Raw genomic sequence first — 17,273 nt, 5'->3', positions numbered from 1 at the left:
GGCCTCTGTAGGGGCCTCTCGGTCTCCAATAATTCTGTCCCCTCGGTGGGCCCCAGTATTGTCCCCTTCCTCTGTATCCACCTCTTCCTCTCCCTGGTGGTCTCCCTTGTCCTTGATCCCAAAAATCCCCTCTATAGGGCGGTCTATATTGCTGGTCATATAATCTCTGATCTTGATAATATTCTCTGGGAGCAGGGCTAATAGGTGAGATGGGGTCGTACCTGTTGTGTGTAGGGACATTATATCTAGGGGACTGTTGGTATGGGGTGTCATTCCTATTTACTCTCACCGGGGTCTGTGGAGTATTTTCTGGTGTCCTAGTAGGTGTCTCAGAAGGGAAAGTGAAAGTAACCTCCCTTTCAGGTGTGGTATCTCGGGATTGTGTGTTGGTTTCAGTCTCATCCTCCTGCCATTTATACACATTCCCCTGTTTGTAATCATTACAATCCCTGTGAAATTTTTTTATCTTTTTCTTTTGTGTATCTTTATCAAGTTTAGCTATATGATCCTGGATATTTTTCATTTTCTCTTTGTACTCTGCATTATCTAAAAAAGGCTCCAAAATTTCTTTCAGGCCCTTCACCTTGTTTTCCAGCATTTCAAGTTTGGTTTTTCTCCTTGAAATGATCAGACCTAATAATTTCTGTTCGCAGCCATTGAAGAAGTTATACCAACTCTCTTCTAATTCTTTCGTCTCTAGACCATCATTAGGGGCTATATCCCACCTAAGTCGTCTAGGTGTGATGCCCTCCTTTAAATATTGACTTAAGGTGGTAATATCCCACCAAGATCTAATTTGTTTGTCTAGAGTGCTGCGAAGTTGTTTAAGGCTACGATCTACATCCATATTAATTGTGCTTAATGAGAATATCTCTTCAGAATTAATATTCTTTTTGCTAATCAAACTAAATAAATCCATAGCTGCAAAGCCAAAAAAATATATATAATATTTTTTTGAAAACTAGAGACTAGAAAACTAGAAAAACTAGAAGACTGAAACCAACACACAATCCCGAGATACCACACCTGAAAGGGAGGTTACTTTCACTTTCCCTTCTGAGACACCTACTAGGACACCAGAAAATACTCCACAGACCCCGGTGAGAGTAAATAGGAATGACACCCCATACCAACAGTCCCCTAGATATAATGTCCCTACACACAACAGGTACGACCCCATCTCACCTATTAGCCCTGCTCCCAGAGAATATTATCAAGATCAGAGATTATATGACCAGCAATATAGACCGCCCTATAGAGGGGATTTTTGGGATCAAGGACAAGGGAGACCACCAGGGAGAGGAAGAGGTGGATACAGAGGAAGGGGACAATACTGGGGCCCACCGAGGGGACAGAATTATTGGAGACCGAGAGGCCCCTACAGAGGCCCATACAGGGGACACAACACACACCCCCCACAAGGAGGAGAGGTAAGAAGAGAGGATGCAGGGGAGGACAGAAGAAAAAGGAAAAGAGATGTATAGGCGCGGGTATTTTTAACTTAAGTAAAAAGATTTTTAATGAGGAGGAATTAGAGATTTTAGATAAAGGATTAAAATATGCACCTCCTAAGCAGTTAAATAAATTTAAAGTTTTTATTGATTTACACAAGTTTGTTAGAGTTTTAAATATTAAAAAACATTTTTTTAATAAACCAGCCACTAGCACTTTAGTAGAGGATGAATACATCCATAGTGGTTTAAGAAACAAGTCCACTTTTAACCCCAAGAACCCCAGAAACCAATGTCTAGAAGTCTTCAAATTGATGGTGGAACAGGATTTAGAGAATATATCAATACACCCCATAAAAGGTAGTAAAGTAATTAAGCAGAGCATAAAGAAATTGGAAAAGGACAATGACATAATTATAAGACCTGCGGACAAGGGGGGGGGAATTGTGGTTATGGATAAAGAACATTACATTAAAGAGCTTAACCGTCTAGTTGAAGATAAAGAGACATATACCAAACTGAAAGGCGATCCAATTAAAAAATTGAAAGCGATGTTGACAAAGAAAATTAAGAAGGCACAAAAAGAAGGGATCCTTAACAAAAAAGAGGCCAGATATCTCATTCCAGACCACTCAAAAAAACCTATTATTTATCATAACCCGAAAATTCACAAAAATACAGTCAACCCACCGGGGCGCCCCATTATTAATGGGGTGGATTCAGTATACTCCAGGGTAGGAGAATATGTTGACTACCATCTCCAACCACTTGCACAAAAATGCCTGGCGTACCTAAGAGATAGCAAAGATCTGATTAATCGTATAGCAGACGTAAAGGTTACAGAAAACACCATTCTAGCTAGTATAGACGTTAATTCGTTATATACTAACATCAAACAAAAAGATGCTAGCAAAGCTGTAGAATGGGCATTAAAATTGGATAATAAACTCCCGCAGAAACAAATAAATTTCATATTGGAAATTTTAAATATGGCCATGCAAAACAACTATTTTTGGCATGATGGCCAATACTATAATCAAACCAGAGGTGTAGCCATGGGGGCTAAATATGCCCCCACGGTTGCAAACCTCTTTATGAGTAAATGGGAATCAGAAACTATTTTTAAGAAACCCCATACCCCTCTCAAGATGTATGTTAGATACATCGACGATATTTTTATAATATGGGAGGGGTCACATAATTCTTTTATGGATTTTATCTCTGAAATAAACAACAATGGGTATGGGATTGGTTTTACTGAAAGTTTTAGCACTCAGGAAGTTAATTATCTGGATCTTACAATTTTTAAAAATGGTGACAATCTTTTCACTAAAACTTATTTTAAGAGTACAGATCGTAATAGCTACATCCCAACCAGCAGTGGTCACCACCCTAAATGGATCTCAGCTGTGCCGAAAGGGCAAATGCTGAGGATAAAAAGAAACTGTAATAGAGATAGAGATTTTAAGGAACAATCAGAAGTCCTAATTAAGAGGTTTGAAGAGAAAGGATATAAGAGAAAACATCTTGAGAAAATAAGAAATCAAGTGGGTGACCTGGAGAGAAAAACATTACTGGCAGATAAACCCAAAACTGTGAATAATAGGAGTTTTGAAATTGCATTCTGCACTGAGTTCAATCAACAATATAAACAAGTGGAGAAAAGCATAAAGAAGCATTGGAGCATCTTACTGAGAGATCCTATTTTTAAAAAAATGTTGCCTAATAAGCCTAAATTTATTTACAGAAGGCCTCCTGTTCTTAAAGATAGGATTGTCAAGAGTATCCCCAACCCCCCAAAGAAATTAGTTACATTTCTGGATAGAACAGGTTTTTATAAATGCGGGCGCTGTGTGGCTTGCACCACCTGCCGTAAGGACAAAAGAAGGAGCATAAAGAAATTTGAATCCTGGACCACAAAAAAAGAATATGAAATAAAAGAATTTATTTCTTGTAGCAGCACTCACGTGACATATTTGTTACAATGTGAATGCGGCCTGCAGTACGTGGGCCGCACCACAAGGGAGCTTAGAATACGTTTGAGGGAACACATTTGTAACATTAAAAAGGGGTTCCGCAAACACAATCTATCGAACCATTTTAGACTTTTTCACAACAAAGATCCCTCTAAATTAATTTTTTGTGGCATAGATAAAATCAATGCACATTGGAGAGGAACACACATGAGGAGAGCAGTTTCCCAAAATGAAACTTGGTGGATCCAACAACTTAAGAGCATGGTCCCCTTAGGCCTGAATGTAGATTTAGATATTAATTGTTTTATAAATGATTTTTAATTTTATACATTTTTATACATTTACATTTTTATATAGTTGTAGTTGTAGTTTGTAGACCACCAACTCAGCACACATCACTTTATGATCTCTTAGTGGAATTTACACAGGATAATTATTAATTGATTTATGAGCCAGCGTCATATGTGGCTGAGTATTGTATAAAGTTTGTAGTAGTATCCAAATTAGAGTCCGATATGGACATATGGGTGTTAATAACTATATGATAGGCTGCTAGGATATTATGGTGCAATATAACATTATTGTGTGTTGTTAATATATTGTAGGTGTGTTGTATTTATTTCTGTATGTAATGTTCATATATAGGGACAATCAGGAAGGAGAACCGGAACTGGACGTTTTTTGATTTTTGATTTTTGATTATAGATACGGTCAAATTAGTTTATCGTTCAGTATATTATACACACCATATGCGTGGCTGGGTTGGCTTAGCCACATATATATACATATTTTGCATATTTCCACTATATACGGCTTGGGTTCCGGGTGGACTAAGATGGAGTATGACAGTCGGCAAAATGGGGTGAACTAAGATGGCGGCGTTCCATTTCCGGTCTTCGTCATTTCCGGTCCGACGCAGGTGTTTATGATAACTTTAAATTGTGAATGATATATATAGTAGTACGTGTTCGTGACGCCCTCGCTTTTGAGAACGCTCTGATTGGCGGAGCGAAACGCGTCAAGCCGTCCGAACACGTAGTACGTCATTTCCGGCTGCAACCTCTTCCGGCTTCCGGCTTCCGGTTACACGGGTGGAACGCACGGCCATTCGTTTGGCGTCCCGTGGGTTTGCTAAAGGCGGATTGATTCTTTTTGTTTTGTAAGTGTATCTTTTTATTGCGTGATAAATAAATCTTTTAGAATATACTGCACGATGATGGCCCTTTTCTTTTCATGACACTGGGGAGCATCACCTGGATATTTACCTGGATATAGAGGCACAGGAGATCTACAGCTTATATCTGTTGGTGATCCATAAGAGGCGGTTACCTTATACAACCAGTTTTTAAGGCGATATTACTCTCTGCTTCTGGTGAGTGTGGGACCGAGAGGGGAGCACTAACTCACAAGGACTGAGCACCGGCACTTTATCCATATACCTTGAGCACGAAGCACTTATAATAGCACAAGAGACTTGCACTTTATTCAGTTTGGAAGATATTTATTGTTATGAACTTTATATTTAAAAATACTTTTGATATATGATATGTTACACATATGAGTTTATTTATAATATTTATGCTGTTATATTTACTATATTTATATACACAGTTGCACAGTTATTCGCACGAGCACTTTATGATGTTATTTATCTATTAGCACAACTGATATGCAAATAATACCGAAAGATCACCAATACAATAATACAATAATTAACATCAAATAGTGCAAATCTCCAAGTGCAATATGCACTTGGAGATTTGCACTATTTGATGTTAATTATTGTATTATTGTATTGGTGATCTTTAGGTATTATTTGCATATACCTTGGTTAGCACTAAGTCACTTTATATCTTTGGCACCTGAAGACCTAACACTACAGATCACTTTATCAGTTTCTATTTATAGGCAGCGCCATCATCCCTCCTTTCTTTTACATTCATGGTATAGTCTCCGGACTGTCATTCAGGGAGGCTGCAGCCTATTTTTAGATCACACATTTTTTATACACACATTTTTTATATATACATTTATATATAATTTATACACTGAGAGTCCACCCATCCTCATTTCCAAATAGTCCTTAGCGCGGAAGTTTTATATCTTTCTTTTCCTTTTGAAAGTAGACCTGCAGCAGAGATCAGATCCCCTCTCTTCCAGGTAGGACTTTTCTGTTTGACAGTGCTGTTTAAATCTCAGGAATGGATGGATATAAATACAAATCTTATTGCCAGGTAAAAGATCACTCATGTTTATATTTCATTTATGTATTTATATTGCTTATTACACAGCCAAAAGCAGTATACTATTTTTACCCTGATTCTGATCACAATGTTTTATATTTGTATATTACATGTCATTTCAATAAATATTTACTATCAGTCCAAGTTGCACCTGTTTCCCCTTGCCCACACCCATAGTTTAACCTAATCAAGCTGAATTGGTGTCTTTAAAGTGGTTATAAACCCTCACATGTACCTAGTGAAGTGACTAGAATTAGGTGATACACTGAGATGAAACAAATCCTTTTTTCATACGTTGTAGCTGTGTATCTGCAGCCATTTCTTCTGTAGATCATTCTGAAAGCATAAACAGGAAAAGATTTCTCTTTATTTCTAGCAGCAGGGGGCAGGGATCTGAAGTCTTCAAAGAGCCGGCAGCTCCCTGGACGGAGGAAAGGTACACTCCCCCCCCCCCTCCATCACACAGTACAGTGAACAAGCACAGCTGCAGATGACAGTCACAGGCTGAGCGCTGCAACTCTCTCCCTGTCACCATTTTAACTCTTGGTATCAGGAAAAACAGCCAAAACTAAGTCTTGCTGATAACAGAGGAACCAGGCAACAGGGAGAGATGATACTCAGAACTTTGGAGAGAGACAAGCAAACACTATAGAAAGATGTGCTTATTTCATATTTCCTGTCTGAGGTGGTAATTACTTTAAGTTCATGGTTACGAGCATGGCATATTAATGACAGCATGCCCTCCTGCAGTTGCAAGTGTGAAAATATTGCTTTAGAATGTATCCTTTCAAAAGTCTTCCACTTGCCTGGTCAACTAACAGCCACCATTGTAAATATGGCTGCACAGAAGGAAGCAAGGTCTGTATGTGCGAGGGACCAGTAGATCAATGTGTTCTGTTTTTGATTTAAAGTGGCTCCTGACACTCCTGAGGTATGCGAGAAGAATAGGGATTAATTAATACTAGGGCTTAATTCAGGGGTCTGCATTAAGTTTCTCTTTTGAGGTTTATTGTCTTTTATACCTGCATTAATTGATTCACTGAGAATATTCTATGTAACATAAAAACCCTAACGTAAGGGTCTTTACATCCTAAATGGAAGCTAGTATACTGCAAACTTTTGCCATGGTAATGAAGTTTTGATATGTAAACTAATTTATATACTGTATATGATAAATAACTGAAAATATGAGGAAAAAATTACCAGTTCTAACCAATGGATTACATTCCGAGCTGCCCACATTCCACATAATTCTAGTTAACAACATTTAATATGAATGTATGTTTATCTGATTTAGCATTACCTATATCTTTGACCTTTTTTCCTTATACACAGGAAATAAGAACAGAAGTTTTTGGTGTAAATCTAAAGTAATCATAGCCTTCCAGAGAGATTATGTTCAGCGCTGTTAAGGGATAATGTTCAATCATGCAACAACTGCCTTTAGGCCTTTAGTGCCCCAAGCAGCACAAACATAACCATTTGGGAAATATTTTTCTGAGAAAAGAAATGATCAGTTCTACAAAATAAGAGAAATGCTAAACTGAGTTTATGTGCTTTTCGCCAGTGGTAAATTAGATACATATGTGTTTTAAAATATATTATCTTTTGTTAGGTGATTATTTATGTCAATTGCAAAGCTGTGGTCTGTATTTAATATTTGAATTGATGAAGGGTAAGAAACAGACAGACAGAAGATACACATTGTTTACTTAAGATCAGCACCCTAAGTCTTCTATTTCTGTACTAATCCAAGGATTCTCTATCATAGCTAGTTGGGGATTAATTTGAAATTGTGGTCCATAGATTACATGGATCATGTGATTTTGTGTGTAGAATACTAAACGTCTCCCATATGCAGCATATACATCATATAACTTCTTTATATCTTTGGCTTTTTTTATGAAGTAGAAAGGGAGAATAAAAACACACACCTACATCAGAGAAATTGTTTTTTGCAGAGAACATAATTATATGTTAAGACACATCTAAGCTGGACAAGAGAAATATACTTATAGGTAACCAAAACTCATTAGGTGAGCCAGTATATTTTTACATTTCATTATTTTGACTGTTACGATTGTGTGCTGGCATATATATATTGCTGGCAAAACACATTATTAAATATACATTAATAACCCTTCAAACAAGGAAAAAGCTGAGAGTTTTTATACATTTTGTTTTATTTCTATTTTTTTCAGAGTTGTGTGATGAGGCTCCCTCTCTTGGGCACGAAACCTATAACACAGTGGCAGCTGAAGAAAGTGGCTGTTATCTTAAATCCAGAAATGGGCTTTAACGCATCACAAGCATTTTTGCATGCAGCAAAGAATACTCAAAGAAGCTTTCCACTTTTAAAGTAAGTAATCTTGCAAAAATATTGACTACCATCTCTAAACCCTTAGGTTAAAATACAGTAGTTACTCTCCTATGTAAGTAGCATAACAGATTGATTTACAAAGAAGGAATGTAAAGGCACATATTTTGTTTTAATCTGTAACTCTTTTAGGCATTAATCCACAAACAATATTAAGTCTACTTTTTAAAGCAGTTGATACTAGATTAAGTGTAGCACAGTTTACTTTGGGTTAGATACCTCTGTTTGGATGCATATTTAATATTTTAAACAGTGTACATTTTTGAAAGTTATATTAATTTTATGGTCCCAATCCACATCATCCAGTTGGTGCAAAACTGTATACTTAACATCTCTGGTCCAACCAGGATCAAATGTGATTTTTATTGTTTACACTATTATGCTTTGCCTGTAATAATAGTACTGCATATGATGATATCAGAATGTCTTTCTTGTGTGTGCGTTGAACTCCAGTTACCATGAATCCTGTACAAGGAAGCTTCCATTTGCCATAAATTTTGTATAAGGAGATTTCCAGTTGCCATGAGTTGTGTGTGAGGAGACTTTTAGTTACCGTAAGTTTTATGTGGGGAAAATTAAATTTCCATGAATTGTGTGTGGGGAGGCTTTAGATACAACAATTCATGTGTGAGGAGACAATAAGTTGGCATGACATGTCTGTGGGGAGACTTTCAATTGGCATTAATTGTGCATGAAATTTCCATTTTCCATAAGTTCTGTGTGAGGAGACCTCCAGTTGCTAAGAGTTGTGTCTGAGGAGACTTACATATTATTATTATTATTATTATTATTATTATTATTATTATTATACAGGATTTATATAGCACTGACAGTTTGCGCAGTGCTTTACAATGCCATTTGTTGTGTGTGAGGAGACCCCCAGTTGCCAAGAATTGTGTCTAAGGAGATTTACAGATGCCATGTATTGTGTGTGAGGAGACTCCCAATTGCCATGAATCATTCCTGAGGCACCCCCCCCCCCCCCCATTGAATGGATTTAAAGGTTTCATTAAAGTTTTCTTCACACACAAGAATAAGATATGTGCACCTCTTCTTAGTTCTGCCAATAGATAAAAGTGACACTCACAGGACAGTGGAATGCTTTTTGTATAATTTATCTCTTTGGAACAGTATACAGAGTGGGTACTGAGGACATTACAGTCAATGTGATTTGGGTAATGGATGAATTGTGTATTCATTTTCCAGCTGATCATGCTCTGTAAGCCATTTGTATTAATAAACAGAATTTTCATACACAATAACTCACTCTGCTATTAGTGTACATCTGAGAGAAAATATGTTCTACTTATGCGTAATATATAGATCTTTTCATATCAATTTAAGAAAACATATCCAAGGGCACCTTGTTCTACTTAGCAGAATATTATTTGATGTTCACTGTAGTACATAAAATAACATTTTTATGGTTTCCTTCATGTCACTTAATGGAACATTCTTGTGTTTGTAAGATAACATTTTACAAGTACTTTGATTTCCTGTCTCTTTGTCAGAATAGATTTCTTTGTAACGATAAGGCGGAGAGAGCTGCATTCCTATAAAATAGATATAATAGGTAAAAGTGTTGTTTGATAAAGTTGTTAATCTGTTCTCTGCTGCAGCAGGACTTGCAGTGCACCCATGGGAAACACACTGAGGGATTTAAAATTGATTTAAAACGTTTTATTTCAGCTATTACTTAAATGTAACACCTTTGTAAATGATATTGGTAAATGTGTTGTTACCTTTCTAACCAGACCCTAGTAATCATTTATAATTACATTAGACTGCTAGAAGCTGATAGATGACTGTCTTCCATGGTTGTCATTACTGAACTCCAGACAAACAACAAAATAAACTTTGTGACCTGCCCTATCTATTGATTAGTATTTTTTTTTTCATTAGGACTGTAGTTCCAGGCAATTACTGCCAAACTGCTAGGCCTCCCAGCAGGCTATTCTGCTATGAAAGGAAGCTTATACTTAGAGTTATACAGAGGCTTACACAGAGGCCATGTCACAATAAAGTCAGAAGTCTTGATGCCCACACTTCTTTTGGGTTAGTAACTCAATAATTGAAGCCATTGGTTCAGGATAGCAGCAAGGCATATGGTAATCAGAAGGCAAAGTCAGCAACAGAAGCCTCTATTTTTCTCTCAGTACAAGATTACTTTAAGCAGTACAGCCTAGTCCAGGGCCAAACCAGGCTTTGACTAAACAACCAAGAAGCACTGCACACTGATGATGTCATCCATTGTCACGTACTTGATCTGAGGCTGAGATGCAGAGAGGGCTTCCCTTGCGGCTAAGTGCGGCACACCCCTGGGGTTGAGACAGAGGGTGTAGCGCCCACAGAAGCACTGGTTGCCGGCAGGGTCCTGATAGTAGACAGGCGGTCTCTAGCAGAGTGCTGGGCAGGAATACACCGGACAGTCCAAGGAGGAACCAGGAACAACCAGGCAGTAGGTGTAAGACCGGCCGGGGGTCAAACACAGGGCTCAGCAGGAAGCTGCAACAGGTACAAGCCAAAGGTATGGCAGGAAGGCCCGGAGCAGACAAGTCCATGGGAAAGCCGAGATTAGGTACGGGAGTGCAGGTAGACTGAAAGCAAGTCCGTGGTCCAAGCCGAGGTCAGATAACAGGAGAGCCAAACTGGAGCAGGGATGGTCAGATGAAGCCAAGGGTCAAAGCCAGGAGAGGGAGCAGACAGGTCAGGAACAAGCCGGGTCAAACTGGAATCCAGGAAGTAGCAAACGCTTAGGACACAGGAGGAGCTGAAGACAATCCAGCAATTTGATGGGCTGAGCAGAGTCCTTTTATAGGCCAGTGAATGAGTCTATGGCCTGAGTCCATTGCGGCTATTGGAAGTACTGGCGGAATTGCCAGTTGCAGCACGGCCATTTCTCTGACAGTGCCTCCCCCCCGCAAGGGGCAGCCTCCGGATGCCCAACCGGGCAAAGCTTCCCAGGAATTTCCTGTGGAATTCCTGTACCAGCCTGGGGGCATGCAGGTTACTAGGAATTGTCTTCAGGGGGGTAACCTTTCCATTTAATAAGATACTGAGTTTGCCTCCCTTTCTTTTGGCAATCCAGTATTGACTCAACTTCAAATTCATTCTCCCCTTCGATCGAGACAGGAGTTGGAGGTAGCTCGTCTCTCCCAGGAAATGGACTGGGGACAACTGGTTTTAGCAAGGAAATGTGGAAAACTGGGTGTACCTTAAAGGAGTCGGGAAGTGCCAGCTCAAAAGCCACAGGATTGATCACCCTCTTGACTTCAAATGGACCGATGAACCTTGGCCCAAGCTTCCTGGAGTGGCATGAGAGTTTAAGGTTCAAGGCTGACAGCCAGACTTTGTCTCCAATCTTGAGATTCGGACCCTTCCTTCTTTTACAGTCATGAAACCTTTTATAGTCCTCCTGGGCTTTACGCATGGCTTCCTGTAGGGTTTGATAATTGGTTTGAATGAAGCTGATCCGATCTTGGACAGCAGAAACCGATGCTTCCGGAAGGGTGTTAGGCAGGAAGGAGGGATGCAATCCATAATTTGCCAAGAAAGGGGACTGGTTAGTGGATGCATGAAGAGAATTGTTGTAAGCAAATTCCACACAGGGGAGGAGTGAGACCCAGTTATCTTGGGAACAGGTGCAAAAGCATCGTAAGTATTGTTCTAGAGTTTGATTAGTCCTCTCCGTTTGCCCATTGCTCTGAGGATGGTATGCAGAAGAAAGAGAAACTTCAATGGACAGGGATTTACAGAGATCCCTCCAGAACCTGGAGGTAAATTAGACTCCTCTATCGGAGATAATGTTGTCTGGAAGACCATGTAGCCTGACTATCTCCCTTATGAATATGTTGGCTGTGTCCAGGGCTGAAGGGGTGCCAACCATAAGTAGAAAATGGGCCATTTTGGAAAGGCAATCCACTACCACCAAGATGGTGGAAAATCCTTCTGAAGGGGGTAGTTCAACAATAAAGTCCATAGATATCTTTTTCCAGGGTTGCTCAGGAATGGGAAGTGGTCTTAGCAAACCCCAATTCTTGGTACTTGACCCCTTGTTATGTTGGCAGATGGTACAAGAGCTGATGTAATCCTTGCAATCCTGCCCAAGGTTGGGCCACCAAAAAGAGCGTTGGATAAGCTCCAAAGTCTTCCAGACCCCAAAATGCCCAGCAAGTTTACTTTCATGAAAGATTTTAAGAACTCGAGGTCTTACTTGGGGGGGGGGGGCAAAGATTTTATCCTGATGCCACAGGAAACCTTCCTGTTTTTTCAAGGAGGGTACTTCAGGATCCAAGCAAAGGGCTGAGGCCTGTCGGATTGCCATCATCAGGTCAGGCTGGATAAGGAGAAAAGTTTGGGCAGAAAGGATGGTATCAGGTTCTGCTGTTTCTGGGGTATCTGGAAACATCTGGGAGAGAGCATCTGCTTTCCCATTCTTGGAGCCAGGTCGATAAGAAATATGGAAGTTAAACATGGAGAAAAACAGCGCCCATCGGGCTTGTCGGGGTCGCAAACTTTTGGCAGTCCTTAGGTACTCCAAGTTTTCGTGGTCCGTGAAGATCATGATAGGATGGGTGGCTCCTTCCAATTGATATCTTCACTCTTCTAGTGCAAATTTAATGGCCAACAGTTCTCGGTCACCAAAGTCATAATTATTTTTGTCATGAAATTTTTCTAGAAAAGAAGGCCACAGGATGGAGGAGAGATTTGGACCCTTAACGTTGCGACATGATTGCCCCGGTGGCCACTTCCGAGGCTTCGAACTCCAACACATAGGGCTGAGCCGGATCAGGGTGTTGCAGGACAGGTGCAGAGATAAATAGCTGTTTAAGCTTGTCAAATGCCATTTGGGCCTCCTGAGACCACAGAAAGCGGAACTGATGATGGGTTAACTGGGTGATGGGGGAAATGATGGAAGAAAATTTTTTCACAAAACGCCTGTAAAAATTAGCAAAGGCCACAAATCTCTAAACGCCTTTCTTGTCACAAGGTGCAGGCCAATCTAGGATCGCTTTCCCTTTTTGTGGGTCCATGGTGATCCCATCGGTGGAAATGATGAGTCCCAAAAACTGAATGGACCCATTTTCAAAGTCACACTTCTCCGCCTTGGCATAGAGTCAGTGTTTTCTCAAGGTAGAAAGGACTTTTTAACGAGAACCCGATGGAGTTTCAGTGAGGCAGAAAAAATTTGAATATTGTCAAGGTATACGATGACGAAGTGGTCAAGAAACTCCCGAAAGATATAATTTACCAGGTGCTGGAATGTGGCTGGGGCGTTACACAAGCCGAAGGGCATGACAAGGTATTCATAATGTCCGAAATGAGTCCTGAATGCGGTCTTCCACTCATGCCCCTCCCATATCCGGACAAGGTTATAACTTGGTAAAGACCCGGGTGTGATGATGGCAGGTATCAGATCCCTGCCCTTCTCACTAACTCGTGACCAAGGACCAGGCAATCTCACACCCTGCCGTCACTTGCGTAACAATGCCACTCTCAGCTGCACCCGACACAAAGATTTTCCAGCTTGCGGGACCACAATCTAGATGCCAGCAGGCTGAGAGCGATTGTCACTGGGCTAATTAAGCAATTAACCCTTTCACTGCCACCACCGCTACGTTATGAGCTCAGCGGGCGCTCTTAATTTTAGAAATACCAATTATGACTTTAGAATAATCATCTGTAACACGCACTGTCACCAAAGACAGGAATGTTCAAAGGGTTTATTCTATACAGTAGCACTCTTCAAGAGACAGGTTCGTCGTTAGTTTGCATTAAGAGCTTAGGGACAAGATTAACACTTTTCAAAATAAAGTTTAATAATAAAAAGGTTAAAATTGGTGCAAATAAAATATTTACAGAAAAAGGTGTTTCAAAGAAATAGCGACATAATTCAGCAATTTAGAAAAATAAGATATAGAATTGAGAAGTAAGAATACTTGCATTCAATGTCCTTGGTGTTACCAGAGTTCAGAAGCTGAGCCAGTGTGATCGGTTCTCAAACTTGATAGATGTTCCTTCTTGATGTTACCATGAGAACTCCTAACCCCATCTGCTTCTCTCTTTTTCTCTAAAACCGCAGGGGTTGTTAACAGAGGTCCAATGACCAATAAACACAGTGGCCATGGGCGGCCCTAAGGTTTACGACAATACCAAGGAACCTCCCGTATAGACAGATTTATAACATAATTCATATCTTCCAATATCTACCAGTTGCCTTCTTGAAACTGATAGATTATTGTGCAGCATTGAATTTCATATCCATAGATACCAAACACAGGCCGTCTCAAAGTAACCTCTGACCCGTAAGGCATCTGACAGCTAGCTTGTCTCCCATAGGAGCTTAAGTGGTCATGCATGATCTCATTTCGTTCAGTATGACATTTCTCATCCAAATATATACTTTTTGTTAATGTGTCATGTTCCTGTCTGCATTTATGAATTGTGTATGCATTGTTACATGTTCTAATGAGCAGCTGGGCTGCGTGGTATTTACGACGCGGCTCTGGTCAGCCTTAAAGGATTTGCTCAGATTTACGACCGGCCTGTTCTGGAAGAAACAACATCTGCAAGGTTTCCTGTCTTGTGCTGAGATAAGGGTTTCTTTGAAGTGCCAGCTTCCTGCATTCGTAAGTTAATTGAGGCAGGGAGCTGGGACTGTGTGCGTGAGTCTATAAGCTGTCATGGCGTCCTGAACAAAATGGTTGCTTGAACAAAATGGTTGCTTGCGACAGCTTTTGGTATATCCAGTGCAGGATATCATTACACTGGGCAGTCCGGAACCTCTGGAAGAATTTGGGGACAAGAGGGGGCGGATACTGGTTTTTGGTAGTGACCTTATTCAGCTCTCTATAGTCCACACAGGGTCTCAAGGTGCCATCTTTCTTTTCCACGAAGAATATACCAGCACCTGCAGGAGAAGAAGAAGGGCGAATAAACCCCTTTTCCAAATTCTCATTGATATAGACCTGTAAGGCCTCCAGTTCATTTTCAGAAAGGGGGAATATCCTTCCAAACGGGATCTTGGCTCCGGGAAGCAATTCTATAGGGCAATCGTAAGGCCGATGGGGAGGGAGGACTTCGGCTTTTTTCTTGTCAAAGACATCCCTGAAGTCTTGGTAAGCAGACGGGATATCCAGGAGTGGCTCAGGTGTTGGTTGAATGGACAAGCAACTAGGCAGGCCCACTAGGTCTTTGAGAGAAGCAATGCTGCTGACAGTAGGCAGAAGAAAAGGTGAGTTCCTTCTTGGCCCAATTGATTGGGGGGTTGTGGGCTTGCAGCCAAGGAAGTCCCAGATGATGGGAAACATTGGGGAACAAAGGGCACCAAAACGGATGAACTCCTGATGACCGGAGTCTGCTGTGGTGAGAATGGGTCCGGTTTCTAGGGTAACTGGTCCGGAACTGGGTAGGGACCCATTGGCGAGATGGACTTCGAGCCTTTGTGTCTTAGGGATCAGAGGAATATGGAGTCTCTTGGCCAAAGAAATGTCCATAAAACAGCTGCAAGCCCCAGAGTCAACGATGGCTCGAAGTTGGACCTCCCCTTCGGCCACCTGTAAGGAGACTGGGAGAATAAGGTGAGAGAGCGAAAGTCCAGAAACTCGGCAGTTAAAAGGGGACTGATAGTAAGGCTTACTGGGTCCCACGGGGCAGTTCCAAAGTAAATGTCCAGCCCCGCCTCAGTAGAGGCATAGGTTGGCCTGCCGATGTCGTAGTCTCTGATCAGGAGTCAGGGAGGAGCGGACCAGGCCCAGCTGCATAGGTTCCCCTTCAGATGCTGCCATGGGGGAAGAGGCCGGAGGTGCAGGTGGAGCAGAAAAGATCTTGGGAAGCATCCAGGTAGGCCGGAACGTTTGGAGCTGCTCCAGACGTCTATCAAGTTGAATGGCGAGTTGTCTGAGACCCTCAAGGGTAGCGGGGGTCTCCACTCGAGCCAGCTCATCTTTTAATGTCTCAGAATGTCCTTGGCGAAACTGATACTTGTCAGTATCAGCAGACCATTTACGAAACTCAACCATGTAGTCCTCCACTGGGTGCTTTCCCTGTAGCAGGGTGTGTAGGGCGACTTCAGTGGTGGCCGTGCGCTGGGGATCGTCGTAAAGCTGAGACATAGCCTCAAAGAAAGTGTCCACAGAATCCAGAACAGGGATCTTCTGCTCCGTTAAGTTATGAGCCCAAGTTTGTGGTTCTTCAGACAGCAAGGAGATGATGAACCCTACTTTCACATAGTCCAGAGAAAAGGTACAGGGTTGCAAGGCCAAGTATAGCAGGAAGGCGTTCTTAAGGGCCCTGAACTTCTTTCGATCTCCAGAAAATCGCTCAGGCGTGGGTACTCGTGGTTCAGGAGGCGGGACTAGCATGGAGTGGGCGGAGCTAGCGTATCCTTGTGGTAACAGGGATGAAGAGGTGCTGGCAGGCGATTGATTGGAGTCTGTAGGAGGCAAAATGGCCAGGTGTTGCAGGCGACCTTCCAACTGGAAATAACCCTCCTGGAGTGAGGGCGGTGACTTGCGGTGACTTGCTGGCACAAAGCCTCAATTGGGGAAGCACCTCTGTCGGCCTCTGACATGGCTGGATTGTACTGTCACATACCTGATCCGAGGCCGAGATGCAGAGAGGGCTTCCCTTGCGGCTGAGTGCGGCACACCCCTGGGGTTGAGACAGAGGGTGTAGCACCCACAGAAGCACTGGTTGCTGGCAGAGTGCTGGGCAGGAATACACTGGACAGTCCAAGGAGGAACCAGGAACAACCAGGCAGTAGGTGTAAGACTGGCCAGGGGTCAAACACAGGGCTCAGCAGGAAGCTGCAACAGGTACAACCCAAAGGTATAGCAGGAAGGCCCGGAGCAGACAAGGCCGTGGAAAAGCTGAGGTCAGGTACTGGAGTGCAGGTAGACAGGAAGCAAGTCCGTGGGCCAAGCCGAGGTCAGATAACAGGAGAGCCAAACTGGAGCAGGGATGACCAGATGAAGCCAAGGGTCAAAGCCAGGAGAGAGAGCAGACAGGTCAGGAACAAGCCGGGTCAAACTGGAATCCAGGAAGTAGCAAACGCTCAGGACACAAGAGGAGCTGAAGACAATCCAGCAATTTGATGGGCTGAGCAGAGTCCTTTTTATAGGCCAGTGAATGAGTCTATGGCCTGAATCCATTGCAGCCATTGGAAGTACTGGCGGAATTGCCAGTTGCAGCACGCCCATTTCTCTGACATCCATGTTCTCTATCT

At 41.8% G+C, this 17,273-nt stretch overlaps 1 protein-coding gene across 1 annotated transcript in view; it reads left to right on the top strand.

The window, feature by feature from the left end:
- LOC309548132 (uncharacterized protein) overlaps positions 1–17,273 on the top strand; it is a 707,228-nt gene that overhangs the window by 664,027 nt on the left and 25,928 nt on the right. The window contains exon 98 of the mRNA XM_082248097.1: positions 7,872–8,029. Within this exon, the coding sequence (XP_082104223.1) occupies positions 7,872–8,029 (158 nt within the window). The remainder of the gene's footprint in view (positions 1–7,871; positions 8,030–17,273) is intronic.

The sequence above is a fragment of the Pelophylax lessonae genome, assembly GCF_965119305.1.
Source record: "Pelophylax lessonae genome assembly, chromosome: 2".
Lineage (NCBI taxonomy): Eukaryota > Metazoa > Chordata > Amphibia > Anura > Ranidae > Pelophylax > Pelophylax lessonae.
This window is presented reverse-complemented; position numbering and strand designations above follow the sequence as displayed.